This window comes from Hyla sarda, chromosome 11 (assembly GCF_029499605.1).
Source record: "Hyla sarda isolate aHylSar1 chromosome 11, aHylSar1.hap1, whole genome shotgun sequence".
Classification (NCBI taxonomy): domain Eukaryota; kingdom Metazoa; phylum Chordata; class Amphibia; order Anura; family Hylidae; genus Hyla; species Hyla sarda.
In genome coordinates, this window is record NC_079199.1 from 92,341,790 (window position 1) to 92,358,457 (window position 16,668).

General features: G+C 44.5%; 1 protein-coding gene across 1 annotated transcript in view; it reads right to left on the reverse strand.

Moving 5' to 3' along the window:
- Positions 1-6,724: 6,724 nt before the first annotated feature.
- The window catches only part of LOC130294964 (embryonic protein UVS.2-like), a 33,591-nt gene continuing 23,647 nt past the window's right edge, over positions 6,725-16,668 (reverse strand). Inside the window, exons 11-12 of the mRNA XM_056545120.1 lie at positions 14,166-14,376; positions 6,725-6,930 (exon numbers count right to left, since the gene is read on the reverse strand). Of these exons, the coding sequence (XP_056401095.1) occupies positions 6,926-6,930; positions 14,166-14,376 (216 nt within the window). The 3' untranslated portion in view covers positions 6,725-6,925. The remainder of the gene's footprint in view (positions 6,931-14,165; positions 14,377-16,668) is intronic.

A 16,668-nucleotide genomic window follows, 5' to 3' on the forward strand; every position in this document is an offset into this window, starting at 1 on the left:
TATAGGACACACCAGCGTATGAGACCTGGGATCCAGGACACTAAAACTTGGGAGTTAAAAGTTCAATTTCAAAATCATTAATTTAAATTTCAAAATCTTAAATTTAAATTAAAACATCATACATTTCAATGGTCTCCTCATGCTTCAGCCAACTCCAGGCTGTGTCATTCAGGCAATATATGGTTTACTGATACTGCTGCTGGGCCTGGATCTGGGAATAAAAATGTTGTTATGGTAGGTAGCACTAGCTATCCAAAATCTTCATTTTAAATTTCAAAAATTCTTGTGTTTTTTTCTTGGGGTTGTGAAGCCCTGGTGTGTACTCATGCTTCTGCCAACTCCAGGCTGTGTCATTCAGGCAATATATGGTTTATTGATACCGCTCCTGGGCCTGGGTCTGGGAATAAAAATGTTGTTATGGTAGGTAGCACTAGCTATCCAAAATCTTCGGTTTAAATCTCTGAATTCATATATTAATCTTAGGGATTTTGAAGGCCTAGTGTCTACTCATGCTGCTGCCAACTCCTGGCTGTGCCATTCAGCCACTATATGGTCTCCTCATGCTGCCAACACCTCCACGCTGTGTCATTCAGCCACTATATGGTCTCCTCATGCTTCAGCCACCTTTAGGCTGTACCATTCAGACACTATATGGGCTCCTTATGCTTTCCCCACCTCCAGGCTGTGTCATTCAGCCAATATATTATTTTCTGATGCTGCTGGGACTGGGATATTAACTCAGTATATGTTATGGTTGCACTAGCTAACATAAATGCTTAATTCACATTTCAACATTTCAATGTAAGGGGTTATTAAACCCTCGGGTGTACTGCTGATACCTGCGCCTGACTACTCCTGTGTCTTTCAGGAATTACTTGGCTTACTGATGCTTCAGGGGTTGGGCTTTACATTTTTGGATGTTTAGCATGAGCTAAATACATGCTTATTAGATATTTCAACATTGATGTTTCAATGTAAGGGGATAGGAAAACCTCTGGTGTACTGCTGATGCCTGCTCCTGACTGTGTGTTTCAGGAACTACTTGGCTTTTTGATGCTTCTGGGCTTGGGCCTTAAATTTTTCAATGTATAGCATGAACTAAATACATGCTTAATAGAAATTTCTACTTTTATCTTTCTATGTAAGGGGTTATGAAACCCTCAGGTGTACTGCTGATGCCTGCTCCTGACTGTGTGTTACCGGAACTGCTTAGCTTATTGATGCTGCTGGGCTTGGGTCTTACATTTTTGGATGTTTAGCACAAGCTAAATACATGCTTAAAGGGGTATTCCAGGCCAAAACTTTTTTTTATATATCAACTGGCTCCGGAAAGTTAAACAGATTTGTAAATTACTTCTATTAAAAAATCTTAATCCTTCCAATAGTTATTAGCTTCTGAAGTTGAGTTGTTGTTTTCTGTCTAACTGCTCTCTGCTGACTCACGTCCCGGGCGCTGTGCAGTTCCCATGGGGATATTCTCCCATCATGCACAGCTCCCGGGACGTGACATCATCATTGAGCAGTTAGACAGAAAGCTTCAGAAGCTAATAACTATTGGAAGGATTAAGATTTTTTAATAGAAGTAATTTACAAATCTGTTTAACTTTCCGGAGCCAGTTGATATATATATATTGATATATATATAAGTTTTGCCTGGAATACCCCTTTAATAGAAATTTCAACATTGATTTTTCAATGAGGGGTTATGAAACCCTCGGGTGTACTGCTGATGCCTGCTCCTTACTGCTCCCTGTAGCACTAGCTAACATGTATCTTCAATAGAGATTTCAACATTCAACTTTTAATGCTAGGGGTTGTGAATCTCTCTTGTGTACTCATGCTGCTGCCTGCTCCTGTATGTGTCATATAGCAACTACATGGTTTAGTGATGCTGCTGAGACATTACGTATATATGTTTATCTTTTACAATTAGAGATTGTGAGGCCCTATTGTCTCCTCATCTGCCGCCAACTCCAGGCTGTGTCACTCAGCCACTATATGGTCTCTTCATACTGATGCCACCTCCAGGCTCTGTCATTGTGCCGTGATTCTCTGCGGCAGTGATTCTAAAAGCGATGTCAATAATCTGAATGTTATTCTGAATAACAGTATTATTTCACTATCCCAGCACACTCGATATGCATTTTAGAACACAGCAAAGTGTTCTATACCCCTATTGAGGCTCTCTGTAGTCCTGAAATAGCCGTTTTAATATAGATTTGCCGCAAATAAATTCGGATCAAAACACATTTTTTCAGAAAATTAGAAAAATCGGTCAAATAAAATTCTTTTAAAGTTCGCTCATCTCTAATTGTCGGCTACATTTTTAGTGCCCTGCCTGCCCACATAAATTGATCTCTATTTAAAAATTAATTTAAATTTCGTTATAATAAAGATACATTTCTTGAATATAATTTTTTGCCATCACTACTGTATCTTTTTTATATATTTTTTAATGGAATCCTACAAAATTTTATTAAAAAAGGTATCTCTTTTTTGGATCTTTAAAGTTCATATTTTCTCCATTATTGCCTCCTAAATGGACTATTCTAATAACGGATGCAAACTGATGCAAAGGGATGCTATTTATTGGCATCCATTTGCATCAGTTTTTCATCCATTAGGCACTGTTACACTTCGTACTCCGGCCACTGCTTTGTCCCGTTCTCCCCTGCTGCTCATGGGGCTGGGATTTGCATCGCAGGACGCGCTTGCAATCGAATCCCAGCCCGTCACTTACCTCAGTCCTCCGCTGCCTCTTCTTCTGCCTCTCAGCTCTGGCAAGCGTGTCCACGCCTCTTAGGGCTCGCACGTGCCGGAGCTCGGAAATTTAAAGGGCCAGTTCGCCTATGATTATGTGTTACACCTGACACTAGTCTATATATTCCCTGCACCTCCCACTCTTCCCTGACAGATCTTCACTGCCATTTGCCTGAGATTAAGTGTACCCTTTGTCTGTTTGCCTAGCCCGTGTTCTGACCCTTCCGCTAAGTTATTGACTACGCGCCTTTGCCGCCTGCCCTGACCTTCTGCTAAGTCCGACTTTGTCTCAGCCTCATCCTACTGTACTTCGCCTCGCCCAGCTACCTGTGTGGTCGAGTCGTATCGCGGGTAGTGACTTTGGAGTAGCCTGCCGTAGCAAGCCCATCCTGCCTTGCTTCGGTCACTGGTGAAGATCAGCGGCACCTTAGACCCAATCCCCGATACGGCCCGTGTCATCAACCACGCAGGTCAGTGGATCCACCTTCAGCAACGTTACAGGCCCCTTTTAACAATAAAGTTGCTCCGTTAAAAGACCCTTTATGATTATTCATCCATTATCAAACATCCATTTTCTGTGTAAAAACAGATGTATAACAACAGATGAAATAACGTGTGCTAACTGCTGAATAACGTCCTTCAAAATAACAGGCATATTCATCCATTAAGACACGTTATAACATCCGTCATGTACGGCCGTTTTCACACCTCTGCCTACAGACTCCCACAGCTGGGACTACTATTACTTCCATCATGGAACAGACTTGTTTCCATGATGGGAGTAGTAGTTCCCTGGCTGTGGGTGTCTGCCGGTTGCTGGGGAGGCTACATTAGTGTTTGTACTACTACCTCCATCATGGAACTGACTCTGTTCCATGATGGGGGTTGTAGTAAATGGGCTGAGGGAATGATCGCAATGGGTCTCACTTCTGAGACCCAATGCGATTAGAAATTATGAAACAGGGGAGAAGGCGGCATGCTGTGCTCCCCTGTGATGTATGATGTTACTTTCAGTTTTAAATTGCCTGCCGGTAGCCCTAAATGGCAGGTGCGGATGAGCCATTCAGGGCTTCCGGCAGGGTTTTTAAACTTTAGTGTTCCTTACTGTATAATCACATTCCCCCTTAAGTGTATTAATTTTATTCCCTCCCTATGTATATGCATGATTTCCTCCCTGCCTGCTGCCTGGTCATCTTCTAGCGCTGTCACAGCGCACAGCAGGAACATGCCATTCCATTCCCTGCTTGTCATCTCCGTATCTGGCAGAGAAGCAGCGGAGAATGGATGGACCTGTCCCCCCTGTACGCTGTTATAGCGCTCCATTTCCCGCTGCCACCAGTTCCTGACCTGTACCCCAATGCGCTGCCTCATTCATATATTCCCCACCGCCGCCTGACATGTCAGTCTAATCCCCACTGCGCATCTCCTTCAGGAGCCCTGAATGGCTCATCTGTGCCAGCCATTCAGGGCTCCCAGCGGGGAATTTAAAAAGGAAAGTAAAATACATGGCGCATCGCATGGGAGTGCAGCATGCCCCCCACCCCCCTGTTTAATAACTTCTAATTGCATCGGGTCTCAGAAGTGAGATACGGTGTGATCAATCCCTCAGCCCCTGTACTACAACACCCATCATGGAACTGAGCCTGTTCCATGATGTGGGGTACTAGTACAAAAAATAATGTAGCCTCCCCAGCTACCGGCAGACTCCCGCAGCTGGGGAACTACTACTCCCATCATGGAAACAAGTCTGTTCCATGATGGGAGTAGTAGTAGTCCCGGCTGCGGGAGTCTGCCGATGGCTGATACTAATGGATGAAAAACTGATGCAAATGGATGCCACTAAATGGCATCCCTTTGCATTAGTTTGCATCGGTTATTAGATTGGTCCATTTAGGAGGCAATAATGAAGAAAAAATGAACTAGCGATCCAAAAAAGTGATGGAGATACCTTTTCAATAGAATTTTGCAAGGTACCATAAAACAAAATATATAAAAAAAATACAGTAGTGATGGAAAAAAATGTATTTAACGAAATGTATTTTTATTATAACAAAATGTTTATTAATTTTTAAATAAGGATCAATTTATGTGGGCAGGCAGGACACAAAAAATTTAGACGACAATAATAAAAATGTAGTGTGTATGTTTTTCACTTTTTTTTTTAGGTAGCACTACTACTCCCAGCATGGAACACACTGTTCCATGATGGGAGTAGTAGTACCTGTACTAATTGACAGATACCTGTGTCACCTCTGTATAATATATAGATGCGGTCGGCGGCTCTTCTATGGTCCCCTGCACTGCCATATATAGATATACCTATTCATATTTCCTGCAGAGAGCTGTGATTGGCCAGATGGTTCCAGCCACTCACAGCTCTTTGCGGGAAAAATAAATAATAGGTATATATACGGCATATACTCATACTACAGTGGGACCATAGAAGAGCGGCCGGCCGCATCTATACATTTTACAGGACGATCATATCGGGTGTTAGAAGTGAAACTCGCTGTGAGCTGTCTATTAATGCAGGTACTACAGCTCCCAGCATGGAGCAGAGTGTGCTCCATTTTGGAAGCAGTAGTACCTGCAGTTGAGGACAGATCACAACAGGTATCACTCCTGACACCCACTGCGATCGTCCTATCTATTGCAGAGATGCCAGCGCAGGAGAAAGCCGCTCACATCTATACATTATACAGGACAATCACAAAGGGGTCACTAATGAAGAAATTCGTTATTTAGAATCGAGTACATTTTTCATGACATTCGGAATGAATTTGACTTCATCAGATTCGATTCGCTTATCTCTAATTAGGAGTTATGTGTTGTGCCCCTGAATTGTACCTACATAACTCACTGGAGAGCATTAATGTGGCCGACATTATCACATACCTTTACATATATATTGATGGATTAAAAACAAATGAATATGGGACAAAATATTGATGCAATAAGAAACTTTAGTGGAATCTTTTTCATTAAAGGGTACCTCTCATTAAAAAAAACTTTTGAAATATTATAGATTAATGTATGCAGAATAACTTTCCAATTGCATGTAATTAACAAATATGCTTCTTTCTATTTAATTTTCCACTTTGAAAAAAAATGACCACTAGAAGTCTCCCTACCAGTCCTGGCCGCAAGCCTTTTTTTTTTTTTTTTTTAGATTTCAGACTCATGCTGGAGTCCTAAATCTCAGACTGCAGCCGGGACACAGACAAGCTCAGCTGGCAGCTCTGAATCTTCTGTGCTCTGTTTACAACTGCATGTGCAGAGAGAAGAATGGTCAGAGCTCAGATATAATAAAATAAAAAAATAATGTTATTAATAAAAAAATATAATGTTAATAAAATATAATGTTATTAATCCCGTAGGGGGGACCGCGTGAACATAAAAAATAAAAAAAACACAACATTGCTGCTTTTTTGGTCACATTTTATTTAAAATAAAATGTATTAAGTAATTAATAAAAGTTTTATATACAGAAATGGGGTATCAATAAAAAGTACAGATCATGGCACAAAAAATTAGTCCTCTTACCGCCGCTAATACGGAAAAATGAAAAAGTTATAGTTTTTTTTTAGGTGGAACAATAATAGAAAAGCATGTAATCATGGATATCATTTTAATTGAACTGACCCACAGAATAAAGAACACGTAATTTTTACCGTAAATTGTACGGCGTGAAAACGAAACCTTCCAAAATTCGCAAAATTGTGGTTTTCTTTTTAATTTCCCCACACAAATAGTATTTTTTTGGTTGCGCCATACATTTCATGGTAAAATGAGTGATGTCATTACGCAGGACAACTGGTCGCAAAAAAAAAATAAGTCCTCATACTAGTCTGTGGATGAAAATATAAAAGAGGTATGATTTTTAGAAGACAAGGTGGAAAAAACAAAAATGCAAAAATAAAATTGGCCTGGTCCTTAAGGTCAAAATGGGCCTGGTCCTCAAAGGGTTAAACAACACACGTGTATAAGTAACTAAGAAATCATTTGGAATCAATTCTTAATCTCTAGGTTAATTTAAACTTCAATTTACTAAAGTAAAAGGAAATCCAGACGAATATTCCATAGGTTTATTCTTAGGAGTGTCCAGTCATTTCTTCAATCAACTGTAGGAGATAAATGTTTTTTTCCGGGGTCTAGAGACCTTCCGTTATACTGCAAAGAAAGATAAAGATAGAGAAAGATGTATTAGAAAATCAAATACCTCCAATTCTATAGAAATGTGTCTTGGTCAGTGACATATTGTAAGAATAAAAGATAAGAAAAGAAAGAAGAAAACTGTTCTAGTTTTGAATGTATGCATAATTGGGGTTGTCTTGTTTGAATAGATAAATAGATAGATATGAGATAGTTAGATGGATAAATAGATAGATATGAGATAGATAAACAGATAGATACAGTATTAGATAGATAATGCTTGATAAAGGCGGTGTGATACTGCCGAAACTTTGCATTGTTTGACATGGGTCAATAAACCACTGTTGGTGTTTTACTCCATTTGGGTGTGTTGCTGGATTTTTTCCTGTGGATCTCTGCATACAGTATGCGACTGGGACTGTGTTCTTTGCCTGCACTCCGATACTTTATTACCTACTTGGTGTGCTGCCTTTCCACCTCTGTATAGATAGATAGACAGATAGATATGAGATAGATAGATATGAGATAGACAGATAGATATGAGATAGATAGATATGAGATAGATAGATATGAGATAGATAGATATGAGATAAACAGATATGAGATAGATAGATAGATATTAGATAGATAGATATGAGATAGATAGATACCGTATTTTTCGCCGTATAAGACGCACTTTTTCTTCCCCAAAACGGGCGGGGGGAAAAGTTATAAAGTCTTATATGGCGAATACACACCTATCGCAGTGGTCCCTGCGGCCAAAGTGACACTAACCTGGCTGCTCAGTAGGGCTGTTCGGGACCGCCGCGGTGAAATCGCGGTGTCCCGAACAGCTTACAGGACACCGGGAGGGACATTACCTGCCTCCTCGGTGTCTGCTCCGTGCCGGGATTCCCTGCATGGCGGCGCTCTCCTTCGACGTCATCACATCGTCGCGCATGTGATGACGGCGACGGAGAGCGTGGATCCCGGGGAAGAAGACGTCCGGAGCGTCGGGAACGCGGCAACAGCGATGGAGCGACATCCAGGGCAGCGGTGACGAGTGGTGATGGGTCCGGAGCGGCGGGGACATGTGAGTACTACCTCCTATATCAGTGGTCTTCAACCTGCGGACCTCCAGATGTTGCAAAACTACAACTCCCAGCCGTTGGCTGTCCGGGCATGCTGGGAGTTGTAGTTTTGCAACATCTGGAGGTCCGCAGGTTGAAGATCACTGTTGGGTGCAGAATATTTTTTTTCTAGATTTTGCACCTTTAAAATTGGGTGCGTCTTATATGCCGGTGCGTCCTATAGGGCGAAAATTACGGTAGATATGAGATAGATAGATAGATAGATAGATATGAGATAGATAGATATGAGATAGACAGATAGATATGAGATAGATAGATAGAAGATAGACAGATAGATATGAGATAGATAGACAGATAGATAGATAGATAGATAGATAGATAGAAATGAGATAGACAGATATGAGATAGATAGATATGAGATAGATAGAAGATAGACAGATAGATATGAGGATACAGTAGGCAGACGTCAACAATTGGAGGCTCCCTCTTTAGGAACACACTGCAGTATGGGCGCACTCCACAGGGGAGAGCGCCAAAAATGTACTAACCTTTTTTATTTTTTGTGATTTTTTCCTTTCTTCTCAGTTCAGATACGTGATTGTGGAGGACTTTGTCAGGTTCGGGAGATTGCGACGATAACCAGCATTTTGTTAATTTCAATAAAAGGGTTAACGAAGGCTGTCAGGGAGCGTTTTTTTAAATAAACATTTTTTTTTTGATGTGTCATGTTTTTTTTTATTGAATTATTAGGCTTAGTAGTGGAAGCTGTCTAATAGACAGAATCCATAACTAATGAATTTGGGTAGAAAAACAGACATGGTGCACATCTACAATCTTGTATAATGATCTGATTGCTTCTCAGCATAATATCAAAAACTAACAGGTTGTTAGTATACATTTTTGATCAAAAAGTACAAGCCCACTCGCCACGTCAAGGCCACCTATCCAGAGTGGGTCCCTAACGTCCCTAGCATTAAATGGCGCAGCACCGTGTGGCGACCACCACCGCCGCAACACAAATGCCCACAGGGGGGAACGACCCACCGGCAGAGCGGCCCCAATGCCACTAAAACCAGCCTATGGGCCGCACCCCCCCGCAGACACGGCGCCACGGCAGCAACGGACGCCGCACAGCACCACACCAGTGTGAACAAGGTGTAATAGCTCACTTACCATGCTCTCCCAGTCAGACTGGGAGGCTGCTAGGAAAGAAATGGCCCATGTGTAGCTAACTACTACTTATATAGGGTTGGGCTGAGGGGGTGGGGAATCCATAACTAAGCTGGGGCTTAGCGTTAGCCCCAAAAACAGCTAGCGCTAACCTTCAATTATTACCCCAGTACCCACTGCCCCAGGGGTGCCAGGAAGAGCCGCTACCAACAGGCCCGAAGCATCAAATATGGTGCTCTTGGGCCTAGGCGGTAACAGGCTTGCATTATTTATGCTGGGGAAGGCCAGTAACAATGGTCCTCGCCCAGCGGTAATGTCAGGCTGTTGCTGCTTGGTTGATATCCGGCTGATACTGAAAATAGGGGGAACCACACACATTTTTTATTTATTTATATAAAGAAACACAAAGGGTTCCCCTTATTTTCAGTATCAGCCAGATACCAACCAAGCAGCATCAGCCTGACATTACCAGGGTGGGCAAGGACCATTGTTACTGGCCCTCCCCAGCCTAAATAACACCAGCCTGTTACCGCCTAGACCCAGGAGCGCCATATTTGATGCTCTGGTCCTCTTGATACCAGCTCTTCCAGGCACCCCTGGGCAGTGGGTACTGGGGTAATAATTGGAGGTTAGCGCTAGCTGTTTTTGGGGCTAACGCTAAGCCTCAGCTTCGTTATGGATTCCGTCGATTAGCTTCCAATACTAAGCATAGTAATTCAATTATAAAAAAACAAGACGCATTTCTAATGTAAGGCTGTTTTTTTTTAATTAAAAAAAGACACTCCCCCCACAGCCCTCATTAACCCTTTTATTGAAAAAAAAATTTAAACGCTGGTCATCGTTGCAATCCACCGAATCTGACCTAGTCCTCTGCATTCACGTATCTGAAATGATAAGAAAAGGAAATAAAGGTTAGTACATATTTGGCGCTCTCCCTTGCGGAGAGTGCACATAATGCTGTGTGTTCCTAAACAGGGAGCCTCCAATTATTGCTAAACTAAAACTCCCATCATGGGGGGGTATAGTTAAACAACAGTTTGAGTCTTCCTGTTTGAGAACACACTGGCAGAAAGGCTCTGTTCCCATTATGCAAAACACAACGTCATCACTAGGGGGTGGAGCAGTAAAGGTCGCAGGAGTGAGCCCCCCTTTCGATCTGCACCTCTGCCCCTGGACTATAACTCCCATCACGGACAGAGTCTGCCTGAGACCCCTGCAACCTTTACTGCTCAGCCTCCTAGTGATGACATCATCGGGGGGCAGAGCTATACAGTCCAGGACTGACTCTGTTCTCATTTTGCGTTTTCCATAATGGATCACATCAGGTCATTCTCCGCTGTGATCCACATTTATTAACATGTGGCTCCACTGAACTGCCATATGGCTCCAGGCTACTGTATACATTTTTTATCGTCATATAACACGCACCCTCATTTTCACAGGAAAATTCTTGGGAAAAAAAATGAATGTAAAATAAATTACTTGGAAGCTCTTAACCTTATGCCTCATCATCCCTGAACTTTGATTCCCCCTGCTCCTCAGTTTGCCCCCCCCTTTCCTGTGAAACTTCATTCCTCCCCTTTTATCAGTCCACATTTACCTGTGCCACATTTACCCCCCCTCTGATGATCCCCTGTGTGCCTCCTTTCACCTGTGATTCCCCTTGCTCATCATTTCCCCGGCTCCTCTGCGCGGCGTCAGGGACGTCACTCCTCATTCTCTGCAGCCGCCGCTGGTCAGAGTGGCCGCAGCGCCGGCTGCTTGTTTTAGGTCAGCAGCCCGACCGCGGCCACTTCAGAACAGTCACCCGCGGCGGCTGCAGTAAATGAGGAGTGGAGTGACGTCCCTGATGCCGTGCAGAGGAGCCGGCACTGAACATCACTCGTCATATTATCCACACAGCCCACAAGACCTGCCGCATTACCCGAGCCTGCCGGAGCGCAGCCAGGCAAGGAGAAGTGTCCAGGCCCGCAAGAGCCGCTGCTGATCACTGTTTTAAAGTGGCCATGGCCGGGCTGCTGATCTTTAACAAGCAGCTGGCACTGCGGCCACTTTAAATCAGTGACCAGAACATTTATCGCCAATTCATAATCCCCACCACCAGGAGACGGAAGCTCTGATTGGTGAATAGCTATGCACCAATCAGAGCTCCCATCTTCCCGCAGCGGCAATTATGAATTATGAGAGCTGTATACAGGAGCCTGGAGCCGGCGACCAGCGCTGTGTAGCCGCATGTTCCACCGGCTTGTTAACTTAATAAATGCGGATCGCAGCGGGTCTCTGGAGAATGACCTGCTGCGATCTGCACCTCAGCCCCTGAACTATAACTCCCATCATGGGAAGAGTCTGTCCATGATGGGAGTAGTAGTCCTAAAAGTCCTGCAGCTGTGGGATGTGCAAGTGCCATCCCTCAGCAGCGCTGTGGTACTACAACTACTCCCATCATGGGACAGACTCTGTCCCATGATAGGAGTAGTAGTCCAAGGGCAGAGGGGCAGATCGTAGCATATCAGTCTCCGGAGACCCGCTGCGAACCTCATTTATTAACTGTAAAAGCAGACGGCACATGCGGCTACACTCCTACATACAGTTCTTATAATTCATAATCCCCATCGGGAGACGGGAGCTCTGATTGGTGGATAGCTATTCATCAATCAGAGCTCCTGTGTTCCGGCGGTGGGGATTATGAATTATGACAGCTGTATACAGGAGCAGCGAGCAGCGCAGGGTAGCCACATGTGCCACCGGCTTTTACAGTTAATAAATGCGGATCGCAGCGGGTCTCTGTATAATGACCTGCTGAGATCTGCACCTCAGCCCCTGGACTATAACTCCCATCATGGACAGAGTCTGTCCATGATGGGAGTAGTAGTCCTAAATGTCCCAAAATAGACACTTTGGTACGAGTCCTCCAAAGTGGTGTATATTTGTGCAAGAAAAGTGCTTTTGCACATTTTCTTTTGCGTAATAAAAAACGCAGTTAATAAATTTGATTCTACAGTAGAAAGTGTTCTATGGTAAACTTAACCATAGACATGGCTATGGAGAATCAGATTTTGCGCAAAAAAAATGAGCAAAAAACCTCTTGCACAAATTTTTGCATTAAAAAATACACCAAAAAAATCTCTATATACAATGATAAATTCCCCTCAATGTGTGTGTGTATGTAAGTATGTATGTATGTGTGTGTTCCAGCATCACGTCCAAACGGCCAAAGATATTAACATAAAACTTGGCACACATGTTACTTATATGTCAACAACAAACATAGGATAGATAATTTAACCCTTACTCACCCCCATTTGCCATGGTCGGGGTTTCTGTTTAAAGTCCCATACAAGTCTATGGGAAATATATGTGACTGCATAATTTCCAAACGGCTGGAGATATTTCGATAATACTTGGTCACATGTTACTTATTTGTCCACTTAAAATATAGGATAGTTAATTTAACCCTTAACTACCCCCATTTGAGAGGGCCGGGGTTTTTTCAAGTCCCATGCAAATCTATAGGAAATGTATGTTCCCACATAACTTCCATACAGCTGGAGATATTTCAATAATACCTGGTACACATATTACTTATATGTCAAATAAAAAGATATGATAGTTAAATTAACCCTTACATACATCGTTATATAAAAAGATGTTTTTTTGTTTCAACTCCCATGCAAGTATATGGGACTTCCAGTACCTCACTCCACAAGCTCCGCTCTGCATCTCCTGGTGAATGTGTCAATCCGGATTTCAAGCCACACCCCATCTCACAAAGAAATGCCCACATTTTAAGCCCCACCCTTTTTATTATCTACCCTTTTTGTGCATCAGTCTGGCTTGCAAATCATACCCAGTCCCACAAAGCCACGTCCCCTTCTATTTTCAGTTTACAATATCTTCATCACAAATCAGTCCTACCTGAGGACAGGATATGAGGATGGGACATTGGGATGGGATATGAGGACGGGATATTAGGATGGGATATAAGGATGGTGTATGAGGTCGGCATATGAAGAAGGGATATGAGGACGGCATATGAGGTCGGGATATGAGGACGGGATATAAAGACGGGATGTGAGGACAGGATATGAGGATGGGATATGAGGTCGGGATGTGAGGTCGGGATGTGAGGACGGGATGTGAGGACGAGATGTGAGGACGGGATGTGAGGATGGGATGTGAGGACGAGATATGAGGATGAGATATGAGGAATGGATATGAGGACGGGACATGAGGACGGGACATGAGGACAGGATATGAGGATGGTATATGAAGTCGGGATGTGAAAACAGGATGTGAGGACGGGATATGAGGATGAGATATGAGGAATGGATATGAGGATGGGATATGATGACAGGACGTGAGGACGGGACATGAGGACAGGATATGAGGACGGGACATGAGGACAGGATATGAGGACGGTATATGAGGACAGGACGTGAGGACGGGACGTGAGGACGGGACATGAGGACAGGATATGAGGACGATATATAAGGTCGGGATAGGAGGACGGGAAATGAGTTTGAGATAGGAGGCCAGGATATGAGGATGGGATAGGAGGTCAGGATAGAGGACGATATATGAGGACAGGATAGGAGGTCAGGATATGAGGTTGAGATATGATGGCGGGATATGAGGTCGAGATATGAGGACGGGATATGAGGTTGAGATATGAGGACGGGATATGGGGTTGGGACATGACAACAATATATGAGGACGGGATATGAAGTCAAAAGCTTCCACCTTTGTTGATTTTCCTCCCCAACTAGGATTAGGAAAGAAAAACCGGGCAATGCCGGGTACTCAGCTAGTAGATAGATCTAGATAGATAGATAGATATGAGAAGGATAGACAAAATGAATGCATTACATAAATATATATATATATATATACATCCTCTAGGACTGTATGATAATATCATCTGGATAATAATACAGTTGTCAGTGAATTCTCATATACATTGTATAATGTGCTGTGTATGTGAAGACTATATAAAGATCAGGCTGTAGGACTTACTAAATGTATATGACGCTGTGAATCCTTTCTTCTCATTGGATCCATCGCTACGAAAGGTCAGCTTCATGGTATTGGACTTAGTGTTAATGACAAATGGGTTACGGTCACCACAGAATGGACCTTTTGAGACCGTCCCATCCAGCCACCTTATGTTGTCATGTATGCAGAAAGAACTATCCTCCAGATGGAAATCACTGAAGCTCAGGGAAATCTGCAAGGATTAGACACATACATGATAATGTTATTATAAACCATGGTAATACAGTATATCTGATCACATTATGACAATTAATAAGGCAGACATGATAGAAACATATAAAGTATTTATGGCTTTGAGGAATCATGTGGATATATCACTCAATGGTTTGTCCTATCCCATTATGACTAGGCATGCCTGCTGTTTTGGGGTCATGTTTGGCTCAGATCTGTCTCTATATTTACTCCTGTATACGTTTCTGTCACTTGTATCTCAAAAACCATCTCCAGAAGCCGCCATTTAATTTTTGTAAAAGAGCAAAACCTCTTATTGTTGTATTGATTCATTCTCGCCTTGAATACTGCGACTCATTACTATTTATTCTCCCTACATTTAACTCTTCTCTCTCCAGTCCATTGTGGAGGTCAGTCTCTGCGCTGGTTGTCCCTCCAGTATAGAATATCATTTACACTCCTCACTCTCATCCACAGAGCTCTCCCCAGTGCTGCACCTCCCTACATCTCCTCCTCATCTCTGTCCACCACCATACCCATACTGTCACGATGCCGGCTGGCAGGTAGTGGATCCTCTGTGCCAGAGAGGGATGGCGAGGACCGCGCTAGTGGACCGGTTCTAAGCCACTACAGGTTTTCACCAGAGCCCGCCGCAAAGCGGGATGGTCTTGCTGCGGCGGTAGTGACCAGGTCGTATCCACTAGCAACGGCTCACCTCTCTGACTGCTGAAGATAGGCGAGGTACAAGGGAGTAGGCAGAAGCAAGGTCGGACGTAGCAGAAGGTCGGGGGCAGGCGGCAAGGATCGTAGTCAGGGGCAACGGCAGGAGGTCAGGAACACGGGCTAGGAACAAACAAGGGAACGCTTTCACTAGGCACAAGTGCAACAAGATCCGGCAAGGGAGTGCAGGGGAAGTGAGGTGATATAGGGAAGTGCACAGGTGGAAACTAATTAAGCTAATTGGAAGATTGGGCCAGGCACCATCATAGGTGCACTGGCCCTTTAAATCGCAGAGACCCGGCGCGCGCGCGCCCTAGGGAGCGGGGCCGCGCGCGCCGGGACAGGCCCGACGGAGAGCGAGTCAGGTACGGGGACCGGGGTGCGCATCGCGAGCGGGCGCCACCCGCATCGCGAATCGCATCCCGGCTGGAGGCGGGACCGCAGCGCACCCGGTCAGTGGATCTGACCGGGGCGCTGCAGCAACGAGGATGAGGCGAGCGCTCCGGGGAGGAACGGGGACCCGGAGCGCTCGGCGTAACAGTACCCCCCCCCCCTTGGGTCTCCCCCTCTTCTTGGGGCCAAAGAACCTGAGGAAAAAAAAGTCAATTTTTCCGTGATGAGGTCCGATGCACATTAGGAGGGGTTCTGTGCGGAAATGCATGAGACAGTCCAATCTTTCATTGTTAATACAATAGATGTAGAGGGGTCTGGCGAGACTGGTCACAGGGACGTAGAACCTGTTGATAAGAGAGGCCAAAAAAAATTTTCCTGCAGATCCGGAATCCAAGAAGACCATAGTAGAGAAGGAGAAGGTAGAGGCAGATATCCGCACAGGCACAGTAAGGCGTGGAGAAGCAGAGTTGACATCAAGAACTGTGTCACCTTTGTGCGGAGTCAGCGTACGTCTTTCCAGGCGGGGAGGACGGATAGGACAATCCTTCAGGAAGTGTTCGGTACCGGCATAGTACAGGCAAAGATTCTCCATGCGGCGTCGTGTCCTCTCTTGAGGTGTCAAGCGAGACCGGTCAACTTGCATAGCCTCCGCGGCGGGAAGCACAGGAACGGATTGCAGAGGACCAGAGGAGAGAGGAGCCGGGGAGAAAAAACGCCTCGTGCGAACAAAGTCCATATCCAGGCGGAGCTCCAGACGCCATCCGGAAGAACGCATGTCAATGCGAGTGGCAAGATGAATGAGTTCATGCAGGTTAGCAGGAGTTTCTCGTGCGGCCAGAACATCTTTAATGTTGCTGGATAGGCCTTTTTTAAAGGTCGCGCAGAGAATCTCACTATTCCAGGACAACTCGGAAGCAAGAGCACGGAACTGAATGGCGTACTCGCCAACGGAAGAAACACCCTGGACCAGGTTCAGCAGGGCAGTCTTGGCAGAAGAGGCTCGGGCAGGCTCCTCGAAGACACCACGGACCTCAGCGAAGTAGGACTGGACTGTGGCTGTGGCAGGATCATTGCGGACCCCATCAAATTTGTCCGGCAGGGACAAGCAGGGGTTAGGAGCGGCCGGTTGCTGCGGAGGAGTTGCAGGAGCCGGCGGAGGAGATGGTTGTTGCAGCTGTAG